Here is a 21,967-nt window from a genome sequence, read left to right on the forward strand (position 1 = left end):
GAATCCCTCTCACACAGACACACATACACGCATAACCGGAGCAGATGCGGAAACAAGAAAGTACTCGGATTCCGCAAACGAAACAACCGTCCGTATACGCACACGTTCTAATTAAACTCCGTAATAGCCGAGCAGCCGCCCAGTGCAGTCCCAAGTCCGCCCCTCGTGTGTGTATACACCGCACGCCTAATGCATCGCTTATTATCAAAGGTCAAGTTGCGTAGCAGCAGCAGTACTTGCTTTTCATCGAGTTTTCAACTTACCGTTTGTAGCTCTTTATCGTGCGGCACACGAGGGCATGTAATATCACAAGAGCGATCAATTTATGTCCTACCGAAACTCTCTTTCCCTCTCTCTCTCTTTTTCTTTCTCTTTGCCTAAATTTATGATGCATGTATTGCGAGCAAAGTCGAAATCTCCGGGGTTATGATTCAAACTCATAAAATTCGAATTATTGTATAATTCGAAGTGGTTGATGGCTAAACCTCATTTTAAAGATCCATGAATATATTTTAGATCACTATAGAATTATGCTTGATACCGATTGTCGTAAGCCATCTCTGAGACATCAGTAAGCTTCGTTCTTATCGAATGAACCATCAAATGGTACCTAAGTTACCGCTAGATGGCTCATGCCTGAAATCTTGGAAATATCAAGAGAAAAATCATATTAAAATGTTATATACCTGAGTGAGTGCTATAAAATAATATCTACATTGTACAAGTACTTACGCAAAATGGTGCTAACATCTCCTGCTTATAGACCTGGTCTTATTTCCGCATTTTTTCGATACTTTTCTTATTGTTTGCTGGATGGCCACTAAATAAACACGTTTTCAAAGATTCATCGGTGAAAACACATTCCATCAAATTTCTCGCCAATATCGTATTGGTGATCACAGGTTTCTTTTGTATTGGACATTTGATACAAATTTACGAAGATTGTAGAGCCCTTCACAATTTCAGCAATCATGATGAAAATTACAATTTTAAGGGGTGTCGTATAATTCCAATTTCGGCGTGTAAAATTTCAGTTTACGTGATTTTTGTTATCAGCAAATACTTCAGATTTTTTCTTACTTGGGAAATTAAAAATTATGAAAGATTTTCAATTCTATAAAAAAAGGGAGAGATGAAGGAAATTCATCTCTAAAAAACTTTTTTTATTGGAGTACAGAAAGTCCTGAATGTATCAGCGTCACATAATCCGAAAAAGTTCAAATTACATCGCTGTTAAATTATTCGAAGTCGAATACCAGTCTCCAGAACTTCGAATTATATGATTTCTACTGTATTGAAAGGAAAATAATAGAGCAGAGTACAGAAAAAAGTAGTTTAGGGGCAAGAAAGGGTCAAAGCGAGAGCCAAACTTGGCGCATTATTTATTTTCTTTTTGGGTATTGAAAGGGTGGATATAAAACCCTTCAGTGCTCCGCCCTCTTGTTTTTTTTGTCCATCGCTGTGCACACACACTCATCTGCCGGCGTATTAAATACACATCATATTAATGCGATGGCATTAAATATAGTTCGATGAAGTAACTAATATTCCTCCGTAACGTCGATATTATATTCATTAAAACGCCATTATCGACAGCACGAGATGGTATCAAATTGAATATTGAAAATGATTATTTAAATAAATCAAATAGCCGTTAATTAGAATCGATTCGCTTAGTATATTTACTGCCTCGCGTATATATAATTACTTTTTTCCCTCTTGCGCATTCGTCATCCGATTGAAACTTTGCGTTTGATCTATTACATTAACGCAAAGCGCGTATCGCGCGAGGACATTATGCGAAAAGTTTCGGAGTTCGGTAGCGCCAAGTATGGCAATAAAAAAATTTTCCCCGATTCCAAAATTCAGTAAAAGCAATTTCGTATAGCACGTATAATATTACACGTAAGTAGCCGCGGTCACAGCAGATCATTTTTACGATTTTACGTACATACTCATAACAGTCCACTGCAGTGCGCCGAGTCAGCAATGCCTCGCAATTCCTCGACTACTTCAACAATATATATTTATTTATGCATATAATACTCGTTTCTCGGTAGATTTTTTTTCCCAGAAGAGAAAAGCGACGGGAAAAGAAAAAAAAAACAACCTACCGCGCCGCGGCGTGCTCCTACATGCGAGCTTCGGCTAATCGATTGGCAATAGGGCTGCACCGAGCTGCACACTCGTGCACACCACCCACACACACACGCGAGGCCACAACTTAACGTACACACGTATACGCCGCCACGTGCTACGATACGCTTTCGGTGTTGTTCACTTCGTGCGACTGATGCATTATTTCGCACGACGTCTTTTTTTCTTTGGTTCTTTTTATTTTCATATTATTATGTACGTTCTATGTAGAATGTCGAAGCGTCGGGACGGGGGGCGGGCACGAGTGTGTCCTATTGGCGCGAGATGCTCGAGAGAACGAGTTTACGCTCGATATTATATATGTGTGTTTGTAGCGTGCACGCACACCAGAACAAAACACACCTAATCTTCTGAGTGCACGGTTCATTTTTCGATTGCAATCGCGTTTGGTGCTCTTTGTCGACGTATTCCCTACGTATATATTCGAGCACGTTATATACAGCGTACGTTATATACTTTTTTCTCCGCTTGTTTTCATTTACGGCGCAAAAGAAGGAAAAAAATTTTCCAATCGAAACCACGCTGCATGTAGCAGGCGGCAAGTGTCGATTTTACTCCCGTTGGTGTGTATATATATATGGATTGAATTCGTAACGAGAATTCTCCCCTTCGCAGAATATACGCGAGGACGACAAATGTCGTTGTCATTGTCGTCGTCGTCGTTGGACACATTGAACGAGTAAAATAAATTTACCCCGGCGAAGCGCCACAGCCCTACATTTCTCTAATGAAGCTCGGGTTTTACGCGTGAGCGCCATAAATTGCCGATGAGTCACACACCTGTCGGTGACGTAAAAATGAACGTGAAATTTTTTTACTCGCGCGCGCAAGCTTAGCGCGTGTCATTGTGTGTAAAGACGTATGTACAAGCACACTGTGCACACATAGTTCAGGGCTAAAACAGTACAAACGTAACGAGAAATAAACTTGTATTTAAGCAGCTTGCAAAGATAAGCGAAGCGTGTACTTGCAAATAACGTATGGAGAAAGAGCTATGTACGTAAGTATACTTTGAGAATATGGGAATAAATATATTGGAAAAATACGCGGTCGTACGTATACGTTATCTGATCAGAATTGCTATATAGCTGCCAAGTGCCAAGACACGACGTAAAACTGAAGCAGAAGGAGTAGGAAGAAGTAGAAAAGGAACGGAAAAAAAAATCAAAAGCCAGGAGTAAATAAGAAAAAACTATATACGAGTCAAAGGACAGGAAGGAAAGGGGGCGAAATTAGCGACCGAGCACGCGAAAGTAACGAGAAAGAGAGACGGAGAGAGTCGACACGCGGCGCTCTGGAATCCAGAAAGCTGCTTCTGCCGTGTGCAGCCGAGTAGCTAGCGCAAGTTTTTTCCGACCTGCGAACGTGACTTAATCGAATTCTTTACGCTCTGTACTCTCCTAACGGCAAAGAAACATAAAGAAAATATTTTCAAAATATTCTTTTTTAAAATAAAATACTTGAAAAACATTTTCCTCAATATTATTAAACTATTCCAAAAAGGCCCAATGAACTATAGGGTAAGAATGTTTCCAAAGTATATATTCAAAAATAACTAAAAACAATTCTAAAATTACTTTGGGTAAATATTTGTAAAATTGAAAAAAAAAATTTCAAAAACATTTTTACTAGAAGACATTATACCTTTTTGCTCTGAAACAATCGGCCACTCTTATCCATATTTCTAGATATTGAAATCATCACAGAAAAAAAATCTTTGCGCACACTGCAAAATTCATAGTTAATGCAACTAAACAACATTTTATAATGATAAATTAGTTGTAGTTTGTACTACGATATAAAAATGGAAAATACGGACAAGGTAGGGTTCTTCAGTCTCTATTGTCGGTCATCAAACTTTTCCCATGCAGGTAGAGAATTATCTAATTCGTTCCAGCGAATTTGTTGCTTCCGGATTTTGAATAATCCAGAGCAGATTGGCTAAAAGATCTTGCGTTTTTTCTATGATATCAATAATAAAAGAATTTATTGATATTTCTGAGGAGTTAAAGGTGGAAGAGTGGTCCATCGAACGTTCGTCTATTATTCTCTTTATTCGATTGATTAGTGAAATGCTTCCTACAAAATTAAAATAAGTAGTAAATTCAACGTATTTTTGTTCAACTTTTGAACGGTTTCGTTCAACTTTCGGAAAACGGTTAAAGCACATGCGATTAGTAAAAGAAATGCAAGAAGAACTACCTCACAATCTTCACATAGAATGATTTGTTTGAATTAAAAACTGAGGAAAAAACGCGTCGAAATGTTGTGTCAGTTTATTTTTCTGGAAACTTTTGATAAACATTTTCAACGAGTTAAAACTCGTGCGTTTTGAGCGTTTTACGTGCTCTACCGCTGAGGCAAATTAGATTATTCTCCCCAAATATATGTTCATACGCACAAGCATTCGTACGGTACACTCGATACGTCCATTCCCTCATCTACTTCACTTTTATATCGATTTTTTCGACTGCGAACCAACGCGCGCAAGAGCGCAAGCTTGCACGAGCTTTTATGTGTGTGTGTATACGATACCTAGCTCTGCACATACACACACGTATATAATACATGCATAATGCACACGAGCGACGGTGCATCGTTTTGTAGCATCGAGAAATGCCCTATGCACATACTGCATGGTTCACCCTCCGCGCGCACTTTCGGCTGGATCTAAACGGCACCAGATAGAGCCGGGAAACTGTTACTGTTATACGTATAGAACGCTGCACATTCGGAATCCATTCGGGCTGGCACGAGTCGGTTTTAGCATTCAAATGTATGGCTGAAAAGTCGCCATTCGCTATCCTTGCTGTATATCGATACGAAACTAGCGAAAGTTAGCTAGCAATATTCATGGCTACGATCGTTCAATAGTACTAAATGTATGAATAAAATAAAACTCAAGTTGAAGATCGAGCGATAAAATTTTCCTAAAATTGCAGGAAAAAAGGGCCTAGCATGCTACGGTAAAAAATCCACGCGATTTCCAATGAACCGTTTCAGCGCGGGGTTATCATCGATAAGAAGCTGCCACGCGAACGTTTATAATTAGCCTCGCGGTATGTGCCTGCGCATCTGCATAATGGATCATCGCGAATAGTACACACAGTCCTAGGTATATAATAAGGGGCAGTCACGCGGTTCCCGGTCGCACACGATAACCACCACTGCCTCGCGTTCTAAAATCCCCATCGTTCACGCGAGATGATACTGCCGAGATAAGGCGTCGGTTGCCCCCCGTCTCTCCACCCCCTCCCACCCTCTTCTTTGACCGACGTAACGAGGACATCAATGCGCGTTAAGTGCAACAGCAACGGAGATGGCGCGCTAACCGCAGCGACGCGGCTGCAACATAACGCGCGCGTCACGAGCATAATGCAATATACAGCGGCTTGCAGCGGGATATAAAGCAGCGGGTGTCGGAATCGCGACGTATTTTCTCCACTTTATATAAACGTCCAGAGCATCGCGTGATGTTGTTTCGCTATCGCTGCGTGAGGTGCACGCTGGTATTTTATATTATATATATGTGGACCAAATCGCGGCAACGGTTATGTGGATAAAAAAATGAGTAGTCACTTAATGGAGGCAGAATGAAACTTATAAAATGAGAGTTCAACTTTGAGTCTCTGTATATCCTTGAAGGCTGAACTCGTATTTAAAGTGGTTGAAAACTAATCTAATTATTTATAATTAAATCAACATTTTTACGTCGTTTAAAATGCGGTTGATATTTATAACGTGACACTTCTCATAGGACGTTGGGTACAGCTTAGGTAAGGGCTTGTTTGCAAAAAACGATCTAGCGAGCGCCTTCAATCGTAGATTTTGTACCATTTAGAGCATTTAGCTGCTTTACGAATTTTGATTAAACATCGGTGCAGAGAAACGTGCTTGCTTCTGTTGTGGCGAAAAGAATGCGTGACTCTTCGTTGCTTATGACTCCGCAATGTATATTGTTACATATTGCGGGGTTGTCTCGCTTTCAAGGGGTAGATGCATGCAACAAAAGTACTGCGGAAAAAAACGCAAAAAATATACATTATCCTTATGGAGATCAGGAGGATGCGTCCAAGAAAAATCACGACGAAGATGAAAATTGTGATATTATTATTTTTTATGAAAATAATTAGTGATTCATGCCCACAAAAAATATGAGATCTATAGGTTCAAAGAGAAACCCCGCATTAATTGGGGGTGATGTCATTTGTCGAATCGCGTATAATTTAAACCGTGTAAAAATAAACCGCGTAAAACGAGGGTATTCTGTAAAATTTACGCGGCGCGTAATTTATAAACAAGCCGCTAGGTGGTGGTGCTTGCAAAAAAGCTCGCTACCCAAATGTAAACTGTGACCAAAAGTGCTTAATTTCTGATTTAATTTTTTTATACTATAGAAGTTGTTTTAAAAATTCTGTACTGCGTGATGCGCGTAACTACCGAGCATATTGAAGGAAACCCGGTATACCCTAGATGCTGCTGCTCGACCGCAGTGTCGATTGTCTCGTTTGTATTCCTCGAGACTGTCGAGTTGTGAAGCTGCGTTCAGTCACTCGTGGCTAATTCAATATAAGATTGATCGATCCTTGCGGGCCTCGAGAGCACGCGCCGCGTCCGATGTAATATACACATAACAAGCGATCGAGCGAGCCTTCTTCGTTCGCGGGCAATCGTAACCGATGGCCTTCCACAGAAAATATGAATCTTGTGTCTTCCAATAAAGTATGCCGTGTCGTAATTCCCACGATTCTACTTAAATTTTTATCCCCCCGACGCGGCTGTCGTAAAATACATACATTATATCCACTGTCAGTTATCCGGGAGAAGGAGAGAGAGAGAGAGAGAGAGAGAGAGAGAGAGAGTCCATTTTACGAGCAATAAAGCATTTGGCCCATCGCGTCGACAGCCCGCAAGGGCTTGATATTTAATGTCACCAGAGACAATTCTTCGTTGGGTACGATCATTCCCGCGAATTGCATTCACATTGGCCTTTGCTTTAGCTAGCAAATTAATTAGTCGAAGATAAATTGCAAGCCTCGTGAATGGCGATACGCAAAATCCATATTTATTGCAAATTAATCGCACATGCCGTTGCTGCTGCGGCGGCTGCAAGCCTCGGTGCTCTCTCGCTCTGTATATTATACGTATGTCTGTATGTGTGTGTGAGCGTGTGCGGCTGGTCCTCTGTGGCCTGCACAATAACGCGGCCAATGGAGAAAGCAAATATACGCGCAGTGGGCTGCGCATTGCTCAGATTGCAATATCTTCGCTTACGTACGCGAACTCGTATTGTATTTTCGTTTAAGTAGGTCTTATGCGGAGAAAATATTTTAAGCTCTTTGTGGAACATTTCGACCATTTCGTTCCACTATTTACCGAGTTTTAGTTATAGATCTAAGAAAAGTAATTACGATAAAAAAGAGCTGTACATGATAAAAGTTGGCAAAAGTGTCATTTAATTATGAGCTTTTTGATTCCATCAACAGATGGAGTATTGTGAACTTGCAAGTGGCAAAAAAATTTTCGATAAGTATATAAAATACAGAAATTTAATTTCGATAAGTATATAAAATTCAGAGCTTTAGAAGTGTCATTGTTGGTCGAAAAATGAACATTGCGTACCTTTGAAAGAAAGCAACGACTTCGGAAAAGTAAGACTATCGCTGAATTATTCGATTACTGAAGTAGAGCGTACACAGTCATTTTAAAAGTAGTTCATGTTTTCGAAAATGCTCGAACGAAAGTGAAAATAATGAAATATTCGATTCTGTTTTCTGTAATTCCTTTAGCCGATCATAAAAGTTGACTAAACTAATATTAAATTTTCCAGTGTTTCAATAAAACTTGAAAAATTTCTTGCCAAACTTTCCGAATCCAATTGAATTATGCACAAGGCGAAAATTTCGAAAACAAAAAGTATTTTTACAAGTTAACTCGTGATAGGGTCGAAATCAATGCGGATTCGCGAGAATTCGAAATCCACAAAGTCAAGTTGAGACTCTTATTTTCAATTTTTCAAAGAAAATCTATTTTAAGCCTCGAAGCGATTGCAAAAGTTGCTTGCATTAATTCTTCGCGTACTCTTGATGTATTGAAAACTTTAGCAAATGAAATCAAAATACATCAGTTTTAAACTTACTAATGACTTTCAAAATAATCGACAAAATTATCTGATAACGTTTCTATTGTTTGAAAATAATTTTAGATTAAAAAAATAAACTGAAAAATTTCCCTTTACTATTTAATTGAAATTTTTATTGAACATTTTTTATATTTAAGGCTCTCTGAATTAATCTGTAAAAAATGTTATCTTCACAAAGAGCTGTGTATCAATGATGAAAACTCAAATATTACGTTGGGTGGGAAAAAACAATTCTTTCTTTGTAATGATCTTTACAAAAGAAACAATCAAGAGTTCACAAGCCTTTTCGTGGTACGACGAAGAACCTTCGGTGAGAAAATTCTTTAGATCTTTTTACTTTGTCATTATATCTTTGGTTCAAAGATTTAGGAACGGTAAAAAAATCTACACTCTGAACCATAAAAATGTGGAGCATCTAAAGTTAAGGTGTAATTAGAAGTATTATACCTAGAGCTACCAATGTTTTTACATTGACAAGTAGAACAGGTCAAAATCAAGTCAGACGCGGCTTGCCATTTGGTCGATACATTTCATCAGAAGCAAAGGCTTAAAGCTTCGAACGTTGGCTATATACCTTTTCCTTTTACTAAAGACTTTTCGATTCCCATGATCATTCAAAACCAGCATCGATGCTTGCGTAATGAGCTTTTGACCTCGAATTGCTTTCTGGGCTCTGCTTCCTCAAATGCTAATGGAATTAAACTTTCGTAATTCTGCCCTTTCGATGTAGTTTTTTTTCTGTTTTTTCCCCCATTTCATTCACTCGATGTAATCAGTATTTAATGATCTCATCCGATTCATTTCAAATTAACTCATTCTGATACTTAATTACGTATACCAATTAACGCTATACATTTTTACAAGTTCGGATTGTAATGAATGGCTTAGTGAATTGTTTTTTCGATACTTTGCCGAGGAATTAAAAATAATACTCTATGATACATAGTTAATTTATTCTATGCTTTCAAAATAATGTTTTAAAAATATTTAATACGGCAACAGATCTTGAATTGCATAAAATCATTAGTATTATTACTCGAGTGCTTCTTTGAACCCGAGAGCACACCATATTATGAAAATTATATTTGTAGAGAATAATTAAAATGTACTTTTGATTCACTAGATATGATTACGCCATCAGTCTAATAAATTGTCATATATTCATTGTATTGCTGTTGAATATTTTTTAAAATTTTGACGATAAAAATAATCCGAATAATAATAAGCAAACTTCTTGTATTGAGTAGACGTTTTCTAAATTGACTACCTAGTGTTCGAGTATGCAATTCAAAAAGTCTGCAGTGTTGTTTTTTTTGAGATGATACTTGAATGCAGTGTATGACTATTCTTTACGCTTGAGCTTTTTTAAATTGCACACGTACACAATGAGCAAAAAGCTAGACATTGTAAGCCATATATATTTGTATGTGGCCTATAAGAACTCTGGCTATTGTTTTAAAGATGCTGGCTAAAAAGTGTAAAATGTTGCTTTTTTAACGAAAAATTGTTCTGAATTTCAACGAAGGTATATGCTTTGATTTTTTTTCGAAAATAGTTCAACAACTTTAAATTCAAACTTATGCAGAACCTGTTTACGAAAATTAAAAAAAAAAAGTGAATTGCTGTTGACGTACGCATGATTTTTTTTATTTACGACTCTCGTCAATATTTTTATTTGTATTTATCAGGGCTTGCTTTTGTTTGATATCTTTATTAAAGGGGTGTTTACCCACCGCACTCAAAGTTGCTCGCAGTTTTCCACTTTTTTCTGCTTTTTTACCTTCGTACTTTCTGTCAGCTGGCCTCTTTATTCGCGATTCATTCTTTTTCCTCCCTTATACTCTACAACTGGTAAGGTTGGCTTCCTTGTCTTCAAAATAATACATTACTGTTTGGCTTTTTTACAGCTTTTCTTTTCGTTATTTATCGTTTACTAAGAGAACTTTTCTTTCTTTTTTTGAATAATGCTCGCACAGTGCGCATAAACTACGGGGCAGAAAAGTAGAGCAACCAAATTTTAATCCAAAATTCTCAATTCGATCAAAACGTTAAATTTTTGAGTTGAACTTAACCCAATTGAAGAAGTTGCAAGTTCAGGAAAAGCAACGCGATTCGTGACTCACGCGTTACTCATTCTCCGAAGTAAGCCGAATAATCTTGTATTATGTACGCTCTCGTATTTCTTTTTCTATCAAGCACGTATAAGAGCACGTAATCTAGAAAGTATATCGTATGAGCTATAATACGCAGAAACACACACGTATATATTACTTTACCTTCGATTCGCCATAGCTGTCTCGGTGTGCGACTGTTGCGCGTCGTGTTCTTCGTCGAACTCTCTCAGTGTCAAGGCTGGGTCAACTATGCGAGAGTAAAACGCGCCTTATATACTCTCTCTCTCTTTCGAGGCTACATGCGAAGTACGAATACGACTACTGCTACTACTACTACCACTCGGAGAGGGCCTACGTGCCCTCGTATTATCGTTCGAGAAGAGATGTTTGCGATTCTTTCGACATCTCTCTCTCTCTCTCACGCTCGCGCACGCGAGAGAGAATGAGAGAGAGAGAGAAAAGCTTTTCTCAGTTGAAAAAACAATTTCGTCTCTCTTGTGCCAGTTGACATTGACATTCGGTTATTTTTTGCGATCGATTTTATAACTTTTGTTCCGCGAACGTAATAGTGTTCCGATATTCTGATGGAACGTATACTTTTTTACTTTTTATTTACATACATTCGTTACAATCGTTACAGTCAAGTAACTCAATGAACAAAAATTTTAAAAAATTAGTCAAGAAATTTTATAACGAAATTACTTCATCACTTAATGCACGATTACGATCAAGATTTAAGTTCAAAGTTAAAAAAATTAAATAAACCCTTTCATTTTAAACCATATTAATTATGCATCGGTAAACTTTTTTTACACTTCCATTTCATTATTATAGTCTTTACTTCGCAATTATACATTCACATTTTTTGAAAAAAAAAGATGATAATGTATGCAAAGTAGCACTCAGCAAGAACAAAATCTGCATCAGCAAAATCTGAGTGACAAAAATGTCTAACAGATGCATCGTAGCACTTTAAAAATGTGAGAGGTATTTCATTTTTTTAATTGGTCAGAAATACGTAATTAATTATTTATTCGTTGGTGGTTGGGTACTTCAAATTTTTTCAAAAATTAATCGAGCACTGAATAAGAGGAGCTTGTTAACGGATGAGCGATTTACAATTATCGCACTTATAGTTTGAAACTAGACGAATTAAAGGGCATCCAAAAAGCTAGTAAAGCACTTACATGAGTTTGCTTACTTGGTTATCGGAAATGTTTATTGTATGACCCGTCTTATCTACTCATAATTGCAAGGAAAGCAGTTAAAATAAATAAAATCATTTAAAAAGGTAATTTTTTGTGTCGCTTACATGCAAGATATTAATATACATTTTTAAGATAAAAGAGTCTATTGTAACACGTGTTTTATTCCGAGAAAACGCACAGAAAATGAGTATTTTAAGAGAATTAATGTTTATCCTATAATAGCTATTAAGGATTCTTCAGTTGCACAGTTATAATGAGGATTAATTTGTGTACAAAGCTGAGTTTGCATTCATTTATGACAATACTGACTCGTCGAGAAAATGGGACGCATTAATCATCGCGATAATGCGAGCAAAAGCTGCCGCGCTGCGCGGCGGCTTTAAAGGAGGCGAGCACGCGGAGTTTAGCGCGACGTTTTACTCCCCCTGGCATACCGAAACGAGGTAAAAAATTAATTTAAAAAGCGAGTAAATACGAGGCAAAATAAAATTTTTGTATCCGTACGCGCCGTGCACGACCTGCACTTTCTACCGTGCCGACGACGACGTCTTGTGCGACCGCATTAACGGAGAACTATAGCACATCGCGATAAGGAAAATGGAAATATAAGGTATACACTTGTATTCGCATATTCTCGTTTATTTATATACCTTATGCAGTGGCGTATGGTACTCAACTGGAATGCAATAAGCTTAAGACAAAAGTGGCGCGTTGTTCTATAGCAAAACTATTTTCTGCGCGTTTTAGCATATTGATGGAATTATTCGAAATTTGCGAAGGAGTTTTTTTTTATCTCTGCTCGTTTGTTAAACATACGTTGAACGAAATATTTCAGACGCACGGTATGCAGTCTTTCGGCCGTGTACTCGAGAATGTCGCATGAAATCCTCCCAAATCATAATGAAAAAGACACGGTCGGGCGTACTTTTTTCGTTCAAGTTTTCAATTTAAGTTTGCGCGTTTAAATGCTAATATAATTTTATCGTCATGATTCCGCTGTGAAGGCTTGGCACGAAAGAAAAAAAAATGCTCTTATCGTAGCTCATGCACCTGGAGGAGTCCGGAATTTAATCAAACAATTCGTTTTCATTACGCTTCCATTTATATGAAAATATATAGCAATTTTAAATTCACGTAAATATAAGATTCATAGAAAAATGAACGACCAATCTACAATTTACGTGTGGCCTCTCGTCACTCGCGAATGCACTCGACCTCTCGTATCGCGTTACAATCATGAGATGCAACAACAAAAAAATCCTCAGCTGCTCTCTCGAAGCGTAAAAATGTTTTGGCAACTTGCTTATCTCGTTGCACGTGCGGGGCGCGCGCGCGCGATTTGCCTGTCTATTTCGTCGTCGCTCGCTCGCTGTGTAATGCCTCGGCGCAGCAGCCAAAGAAAATTATCGGAAAAACGTCAAATTCTAACGAAATTCCTCCGAAGCTAATCCTTAGCCGCTTTCTTCGAGCCTCATGCATAATGCATTAGCAACGGCGCTATGTATCTCGTGCCGTATAGATAGAGGCGCATAAGGTCGACGTGACGTAGCCGCGCGCGGCAAAATGTATTATAAGCACATGGCATCGCCCGTATTATATAGATGACGCTTTTTTTTCTCGCATAGGATATAAAAAAAAAGGTGAAAGTGACTCCAGTGGGATAAGCTTCTCTGGATCGCATATACCGGCAATTACCTTATGCCTCGTTGGGAAACAGCAGGAGTTATAAGGCGCGCCAAGGGTTTCACAGAGCTAGCTAAGCCGTCCTCGGTCCGTCAGCTAGCTGCCAAGGCGACCCTTACTCGCACGAGCACAGTCTCCTTCTTTTTCTTTTTTTTTTTTTTATTACCATTCCAAAGATCACGGCTTCTGGTGCGGTATCTTACGGCTTGGAAAATTGTTCAATTACCGCTTTGGCGCTTTTTAGTCGCAGAGCTTCTATATATCGCGTATCGCGCTCTACTCACTTATAAAACAGTCTATTTAATTTTAAAGCGTCGCAGCTCGCTCAACAAGGCTTTTCCTACGCAGTTTCGCAATCTTGCTCTAGTAGCTTTTAACATATTTACATTTATTACCCGATAGGTCGAAGACGAGCTCGCGTAGACTTATTTTTAGAATTTTAATGCCTTAATTTAAAAGTGTAAATGATCGGTTATTTTTAGAGCCACACTCGGATATAAAATCATTTGCAACATCAGAAAAATTTAACGAATATTAACTTGTTGAAAATTAAATTAATTTGTGATGCGGTATTGACAAAAGACGCTGAGTGATTGATTCAGCTTTACTTCTCTGGTAGATATGCTCAACATTAATAACGACCTATTGACCAAAACAGATTATTTAAAGTATTTTAAAATACCTTACGATTAAATGGGTTGATTTTGACGATTTTTCTGTTAAATGACTTGAAAACAACAATTTAGCTGTTTCGTAAAATGTAGAACAGTTTTCAGGTGATTTAATAAAATAATAATAGTTTAGGCCTCTACAACTAGATGGCGAGTACCTTTATATTTATAAATCTGTAAGTGACAAAGTGAATGTAATGCTATAAGTCAAAACTTTTTATTTTAGATTTGATTATGGAAAGGTTTCTCCGATAATTGAAAGTTTTCATGAATCGAGTGAAACAAAAAAGACCCATGATCTTGACCTTATTGTAGCTAAATTTCTATTATTCCACGATATATCATTACTGCTTCAACTTTTGAATATTTTTACAATTCTTATTACACCGATATGACAGAAGAATATAACAATAGATTATATGTATTTCATTTTAACGGTCGACTCGCACGAATCTGTTATTTTCAAGTTTATTTATGTGTATAGGCTGTTAATGTACAACAGTTTGAATGAGAGTGCACTTTTTTACGGCTCCGTTATTATTTAATGTGCAAAGTATTGATCTCCGAAAGGATGTACACGAAGATGATTCCGCTGCATAATTGTTTCACATGCAAAATAAACTCGGCCTAATTTTGTTTCAAAAATAGCTCACAAATTGTGCTTGACTCGCACACACACATACACACACATTTATCCCCCTACATTGCACAGTTAAACATCCTCCCCGGATATGAAAATAACCGCCACCGCCAACCGAGTAAACTGATACATAGTTAGATGTGTTCGTGACACACGGAAAGGTCGTTTTTTTTTTTCATTCTCGTGCGGCTCGGCGTGGAATTTTTTATTATTTTTTTCTTCGTCAGCAAGAGCTTTGTTACTGTTTTATACCCGTTTTTTTCCACAAGCTCAACTATATTAAACTTTTTCATCACATTTCATCGGTTTATGCTTGTTAAAATTGGCATCATTGTCAGTCAAGAAAATCATACTTCACTTTGTTAATAAGTCCATAAAATCAAAAACAATTCAAATCACTTAATATATACGTTTGACGATTGAACGTCGGTTCAATCATAAATGTTTCCACTGGGGTACAAACTTTTGTCGCAGTGACTATCGAAAATCGCCATTCGCCAGCCACTCGGAGACTGTGACCTATGCACCACCAGTCGCGCAGTTGTGTTAATTAAATTTTTAATTTCCACAAGAGATTTTAATTTCCACGAGAGACGAGGAATGCATGATCGATTTCGAGCTGCTGCCCGTCGCTGGGTATACGCAGGCTTCTAGCACAAGTATAGAGAGAGAGAGAGAGAGAGAGAGAGAGAGAGAATGGCGCCGAGGGACGCCTCTATATATACCATGCGTTCATTCGGCTAATGGTGTGCGCGCTTCCGGCGCACGGCGTATATCGACACGATTCAATTGATGTTTTGCTTGATTACGTTACTGCGGATCATAACGATTTCAGTGATGCAATTGGGCGCGATTGGAATTCCACGCATTGAATGCTTTCTTATCGTTTGATGCAACTGATGCGTACGCAAAAAATTTTTTGTTTGTCCTTTTTTTTTAGATTTTTTCTTTTTTAAATCTGTTTACCTCGACTGTGTCATAGATGAACGATTCAGTTTGTACGAGCGTAAAACGAGAGCGAGCCAAAAAAGCTAACTCTCGAAAGTAGAAAACGAGAACTATATATTCGTCGTGGCATTCGGTTTAATTGGGTTATAATATAAATTGTTGGCGCCCAATCAAGGCACATTGGTCTTTGATACTGGATAATTAGGTTTTTTCTGCGAACAAACAAAACTCGAATAGTCGACGATCCAACTTTTTTTTTGTCGAGCGCACTCGAAATCGAGCTTCAATTTATTCAGTGACTAAATAATAAAAATGAGTACAGATTTTTTTGTGCTCCGCGCACACGATCCTCGTGCAGTTATAATGATGTTGACTATTTGTGTGCATTGCAGGTACCATCGGGGAGGTGAACGATGGCCAGTAGCACGGAGGATTACGGCTCGGAACTGCAGGAGCTGCAATGGGGTCTGCGCGACGCCGGGGGCGGCTCGTCGCACTATCTGCGCTCGGGTGTCGGCGGTGGCTCGTCGCATTACCTGCGCTCGGGTGGCGGGGGCGGCGGGCCCGGGGGCAGCTTCGAGGCCGAGGACCTCGAGATGAGCTCGTCGTCGTCGCGGCTGCATCATCAGCAGCAGCAGCAGCAGCATCATCTGCAGGGCGTCGGCGGTCGCGATCGGGGCTACTACAGTCCGCCCGGCACGAGCTACACCATCGTCGAGCGGCCGCCGAGCGCCCCGGCCCATCACTCGAGCTCGCAGCAGCAGCAGCACCATCACCAGCAGCAACAGCACCACTCGAGCAGCCACGCCACCCCGTACAGGCATCGAGGTCACGGGGCCACTTCCGCTGCCGGCGCTTTGGGTGGAGCCAGCGGGCCCATATCGCCCGAGCAGGTCATCAGGTTAGGCCTCTCTTAATTTCTTTGCGTATAGTTCGGCGCTGCTGTACTTCGTATAGGTGTATGAATATATTTTCGCGGAATGTGTACGAGCTCGGCTACGTTAAATGATGCATCCGCGCGTGATGCACTCGAGACTTTGGTGTACCGCAAAAGTTTCCGTCGCAAGAGAGAATTTTATTCCCAGTCTCGCGATATCCGAGTTCTTTTCCCTTGCGAGACTTTCTCTCTCTCTCTCTCTCTCTCTCTCTCTAGCTGATGGTCTCTTGGACGGAACTTTTGCTCTCCGAAGTAATAAACAGCTGTTTCCAATGCACGAATGCCCCGTAAAGTGACTGATTAGCAACTGTACGGATAAGCTGTTTTAAAACTTGATTAGCTTGCCAAACGCAGAGTCCTTAAAAATTTTTATTTCGAAGTGATGTTGTTTGGTAATGGTACATGGTTAAGCTTTGAAAAAGGACGACATTTCTAACATTTTTTTTCTCCGAACCTATTTCATATTTTAAGTTAAAACTTTTACCACTGTTAATTTACGTCTTGAACAACGCAAAAATATTTATATAAGAACTTGACCCAAATATTTACATTGAAATCGGCTAACCCTGGTGAAAATATAAACGTATTTTTAATTCACCACTTGCAGATTTATACATAGAAGGTACCTTCCATCTGGTGGCAAGGGCTGAAAGTAGTATTATTGTATTCGAAGTGGTGAAAAACTTCTAGCCGTACAAAAAAGTGATTTCGCGAAAAATACGTTTAAATTTATCATCATATCGTAGAAACAATAAATTATCCTACACATTTGTTGCACAGCTTGTTCGGCAATGGCCTTCAGCGTCGAGGTGGCAACGAGCGAAGAACACCGGCCTCGAGTCCGGCCTCGGTGGCCGCGATGCGCGGCGGCGGCGGCGGCATGGGCTCGTCGTCGGCTCAGGCGACGTCGTCGTCGACGAGTAATCTTCAAACGTCGCCGCAGTCACTGAGCCTGCAGGAGTTGACGGTGAGGACGATCACGATGACGCGCGACCCGCCCGACTCTCATCACGGCTTCGGTATTTGCGTTAAGGGTGGAAAGGATGCCGGTAAGTTCGTCTCATCTTCGTTGGTTTTTTTTCATTTATTCGCTCGTCACTCGAGTTTCATGATCGGTTGGTGAGGAGTAAAAACTTCGGATCGCACATTTTCACAAACATCTTCATTTTCGTATAATGTACAATTTCAGAGCAGGCTAGAATCGCAAGAATTTATATAAAATAATTACAGTTACCGCTTATATGAGCAATTCTCTAAATGAAACGCATTTTTGGAGGTAGAATCGCGGCAAATTTTTTTTTCAACCTAAGCGGATACGGACCCCTGGGAAATGTTTTTGGGGGTCCTAGGAACATGAACCCACGTAGGAACCATTGAAATTTCAATAGTGCTTACTTTTATAGCTACTTTTGTGATTTAGAGGACGAAAAATCATGTTTTCTCGTTAGTACGGCTAATTACTCAATTTCTAAGTCGTTGAAAAAGTATCAAAACTGATCTTAAAAAAATAACTGGCTACTGTGTTCGATAGGAAATGTTCTCAGCTTTCCAATGGTGGTATCAGATTTTCCGATAAGTTGCACATTCACCGAGAAAATCGCCATCAAACATGCCAAGCTAAATATCTCGAAAAACTCGGTACGGAAAAAGTGATCTTTGAGGTTTATTTTCGATTTTTCCTCGTGAAAATGAAATTTATCGAAAAATCTGACTACACCATGAGAAAGCGGAGGAAATTTTCTATCGAAATCATATCTTCATTTATTTTTTCAGTGGAATTACAATGTTATACATCGGAATTTCTTTTACGTTGTTCGCTGTTTTCTGTTTCCGAGCTGATACAGCGCGGTCGCGAGGTTTTCGGCACGCTACAGTCAAAACTAGCTCGTAATTCCACTGAAAAAATAAATGAAGATATGATTTCGATAGAAAATTTCCTCCGCTTTCTTATGGTGTAGTCAGATTTTTCGATAAATTTCATTTTCACGAGGAAAAATCGAAAATAAACCTCAAAGATCACTTTTTCCGTACCGAGTTTTTCGAGATATTTAGCTTGGCATGTTTGATGGCGATTTTCTCGGTGAATGTGCGACTTATCGGAAAATCTGACACCACCATTGGAAAGCTGAGAAAATTTCCTATTGAACACAGCAGTCAGTTATTTTTTTTAGATGAGTTTTGATACTTTTTCAGCGACTTAGAAATTGAGTAATTAGCCGTATTTACTAGAAAACATGATTTTTCGTCCTCTAAATCACAAAAGTAGCTATAAAAGTAAGCACTATTGAAATTTCAATGGTTCCTACGTGGTTACATATTCCTAGGACCCCCAAAAACATTTCCCAGGGGTCCGTATCCGCTTAGGTTGAAAAAAAAATTTGCCGCGATTCTACCTCCAAAAATGCGTTTCATTTAGAGAATTGCTCATATATTAAAAAAAAAAAAATAATAATAAAATAAAAAGCATTTGTTTAATTGCTATGATGATGTCGTGCATTGCTGTTTTGCGAAAAGTTTATTGCTGTGTCGATCGTTATTATAACTTAATCGTTCAAGTCGATTGCATTTTTGAGAGCTTAGTGTAATCGTTATTTTTTGCTGATGCATCGTATTTGAATATAGTTGAATATAAAATCGAGGAGCCACTATATAGCAACGGGACTTTTGCGCGACGGTATTATTTCTGATGTGCTTATTGATTGGAATAGTTTGGATAATGCATTATTTATATATAACAATGAATAAAACAATTGAAGAAGCGAGAATTTGACTGCGATGTTTGTTTATTGTCTGTTTGGCTGGTCCAGATGCGCAGTCAGGTAACTCATTACTAAATGTCTCAAGAGCATTTTGCGAGCTTTCACTTAGTTTGAATAAAGTAAAGTAAAATGAAGTAAAGTATTTATGAAAACGAACTTTATTTTGGCAAGTTTTGTACCGTATTATACTGTAATTCCCGAAATTTTGCATGTAGGTTATCGAACGAGCCTTTCAGTAAAGAACCTTTGTGATTGATTGATTTTCATCACGATTAATTCAGCTGTGTTCGTCCAATTATAAATGTGTAAATTTGATTCCTAATTTTTTTAACCATTTTTTACCACTAGCAAAAGTATATAATTGTCTTTTTACAACGAACGAAGTTAATTATGTGGTTGGCATTGCTGGAGAATGGAGTAATTTGGCTGAAAATTTGGCATATCGCTAATTAGTCGAAAATTAGGCGTGTAATATATAGTTGTCGAATAGTCGCGAGGCAGAAGAATAAAGAAAAAGTAAAAAAAAAAATTGAATCATTTTCTCATTTTGTGCACGCGTAGCCCATTTAGTATCACGCATCAATCAATCATTTTCCCGTAACATTATTCAAAATTATTAAGAATATAGATATTTTTTAGTACAAATATTCGTCATCATGCAGAATTTGTAATAGAATATATTTGAAACCCCTTTCAAGGTATCGATCCTCCGCAGCCTGGAATGCACTTTCCTGATAAACGAAGAAGTAAAGCCAGTAAGATTTTGCTCCCTCAACGTAGCAAAAGTGTTCTTACAATATATAACATTATGTAATATATCTCTATACAGACATATAGTGTCAAAAGCATCCAACGTCTCGTATCGTACAACATATATATACATTATTATTATGTGTAATAATAATAATAATAATCGCCATCGTATACGCCAAGTTCTCTCATTCTCCCATTACTGACACACTCACGCACAAACTTATTGGAATACTTCTCGCGCCATTCGCTATGTATACTATTGCGCACGTGCACAGATAGTTTAACTTTCATGTTTTTCACGTTGTCTTGAAAATTAGCGCACTGCACACGCGCACGCACACACTCACACGACGTTATTTTGCATGAAGTAGTTATCAAAACAACTGCTACGTATATGAATCTAGTGGCACGCGAAAAGTGTCCTCGCACTCCTTCTATATGCAAACCCTTGATTATAACTAGAAGTGTTCCGTGCGCAGGCTATCGCGTATAATATAAGCGACGAGTCTCTCTCTCTCTCTCTTTTGGCTCTCGCCTTGTCGTGCAATCAACGCGACATTGAGAGAAACGAGCGCGCGCGGAAGATAAAGTTAGCTTCCTATATTTTCAACGTATACAGACACAGGCTTTGTTCGGGCACGCGTTTTATTGGAACTTTTGTACTTTGCATGAAACTGCCACCACTGCAGCTGAAAATTTTCAAGACGTTCATCGTGCTAAATGATGAATAATATGGTTTTCAAGGTGTTTCAAAATTACCGTATCCACCCTGGCAAGAAATGCTCAAAATTACGTGGCTAGATTTTGAACAATGAAAACGTTTCTTGAACTTGAAATAAAAGGGCTATCAGAAGTGGTCATACACTAACCAAAAGTGTTATGATATTAATTCAAAGTTTTTTTAATGACATTTTTTTACAATATGGTAAAAGCTCTCACAAATTACCATTTAAACATACTTTCAATAGTAGTTTTTAATTTTCTACGTTTGAAATGTAATTGAAACGTGTACATAAGCTACATGTAATTGAAACGTGTACATAACTTGTAGAATGACTCACATTTTTAAATTGATTTTTTAAATACAAATATATGTAATTTATCACTTGCAGATTTATCAATAAAGGTACTAACCATCTAGTGGTGAGGACCCGAAGTAGTAATTTCGTATTATATTGTCTGAAAACTGATTTGTTGAAACAGTTAAATTGACATTCTTTGTCATTGTCTATCAGAAAAATCACCAAAAAGAAACTAAATAGCCATGTATTTTAAAACATTTTAAATTGTGATTTCAAATTGTGATTTTCTGGTCATCCCGCCATTAGACGAGAAAGTAAAAAAGAAAAATAATTTATAGCTACAGATTTTCATCTAGAGTATACAATAATAATCAAAGCTATATTTGATTAATTACGAATAAACAATTTACAATCGAAAATAAGATAAACTTATCCCTTTAAAAAAGTATGTTTCAAACACAGTTTATATTTCCTTTACATAGATTACGATTTAATCCAGGCCGCGAGGAAATTTTAATTAATATGGTAATTTTCAGCGACCGAACAAGCTTAAAAATGATTAATATTCGTTTTGCTTTGTTATCTGCGAGACTTTACGATGTTTGTGTTATTGCAATTACTAAACTGGGCATGGGAGATATGTATGGCATGGTAGTTTTAATTTTCATTAAAAATTGTTTAGCATGTCGTAGCAGTTGTGGCACGAAATTCTAATAAACACTGATCGTGCATTATTGAGCTTGCTAGTGTAGTTGTGTAAACAGCATTGACAACGAAACAAAAAAAAATATACATTTCTTTTCTATTTTTAAACGCAATAAACGCTGCGATTTGTTTGTTTTAAGGATTCAACGATCTTTGAGCATCATTTAGAGATGGCAATACGCCAAGAAAGCTCAATATTATTCTTGAAAATCCGAATTATCCGGTCGA

General features: G+C 38.2%; 1 protein-coding gene across 5 annotated transcripts in view; it reads left to right on the top strand.

The window, feature by feature from the left end:
* Positions 1 to 21,967, top strand: part of LOC106654001 (whirlin) — a 104,956-nt gene that overhangs the window by 13,914 nt on the left and 69,075 nt on the right. For 2 of the 5 annotated variants that reach the window (XM_023462784.1, XM_023462774.1), the window contains exons 2-4: positions 15,956 to 16,464; positions 17,281 to 17,549; positions 19,308 to 19,319. In XM_023462784.1, coding sequence (XP_023318552.1) covers positions 15,977 to 16,464; positions 17,281 to 17,549; positions 19,308 to 19,319 — 769 coding nt within the window. In that variant the 5' untranslated portion in view covers positions 15,956 to 15,976. Of the gene's footprint in view, positions 1 to 15,955; positions 16,465 to 17,280; positions 17,550 to 19,307; positions 19,320 to 19,957; positions 20,015 to 21,967 lie in introns of all 5 variants that reach the window. The other 3 variants (XM_023462769.1, XM_023462779.1, XM_023462776.1) reach the window with 2 other exon arrangements.

The sequence above is a fragment of the Trichogramma pretiosum genome, unplaced genomic scaffold (assembly GCF_000599845.2).
Source record: "Trichogramma pretiosum strain Unisexual culture from Peru unplaced genomic scaffold, Tpre_2.0 scaffold134, whole genome shotgun sequence".
Lineage (NCBI taxonomy): Eukaryota > Metazoa > Arthropoda > Insecta > Hymenoptera > Trichogrammatidae > Trichogramma > Trichogramma pretiosum.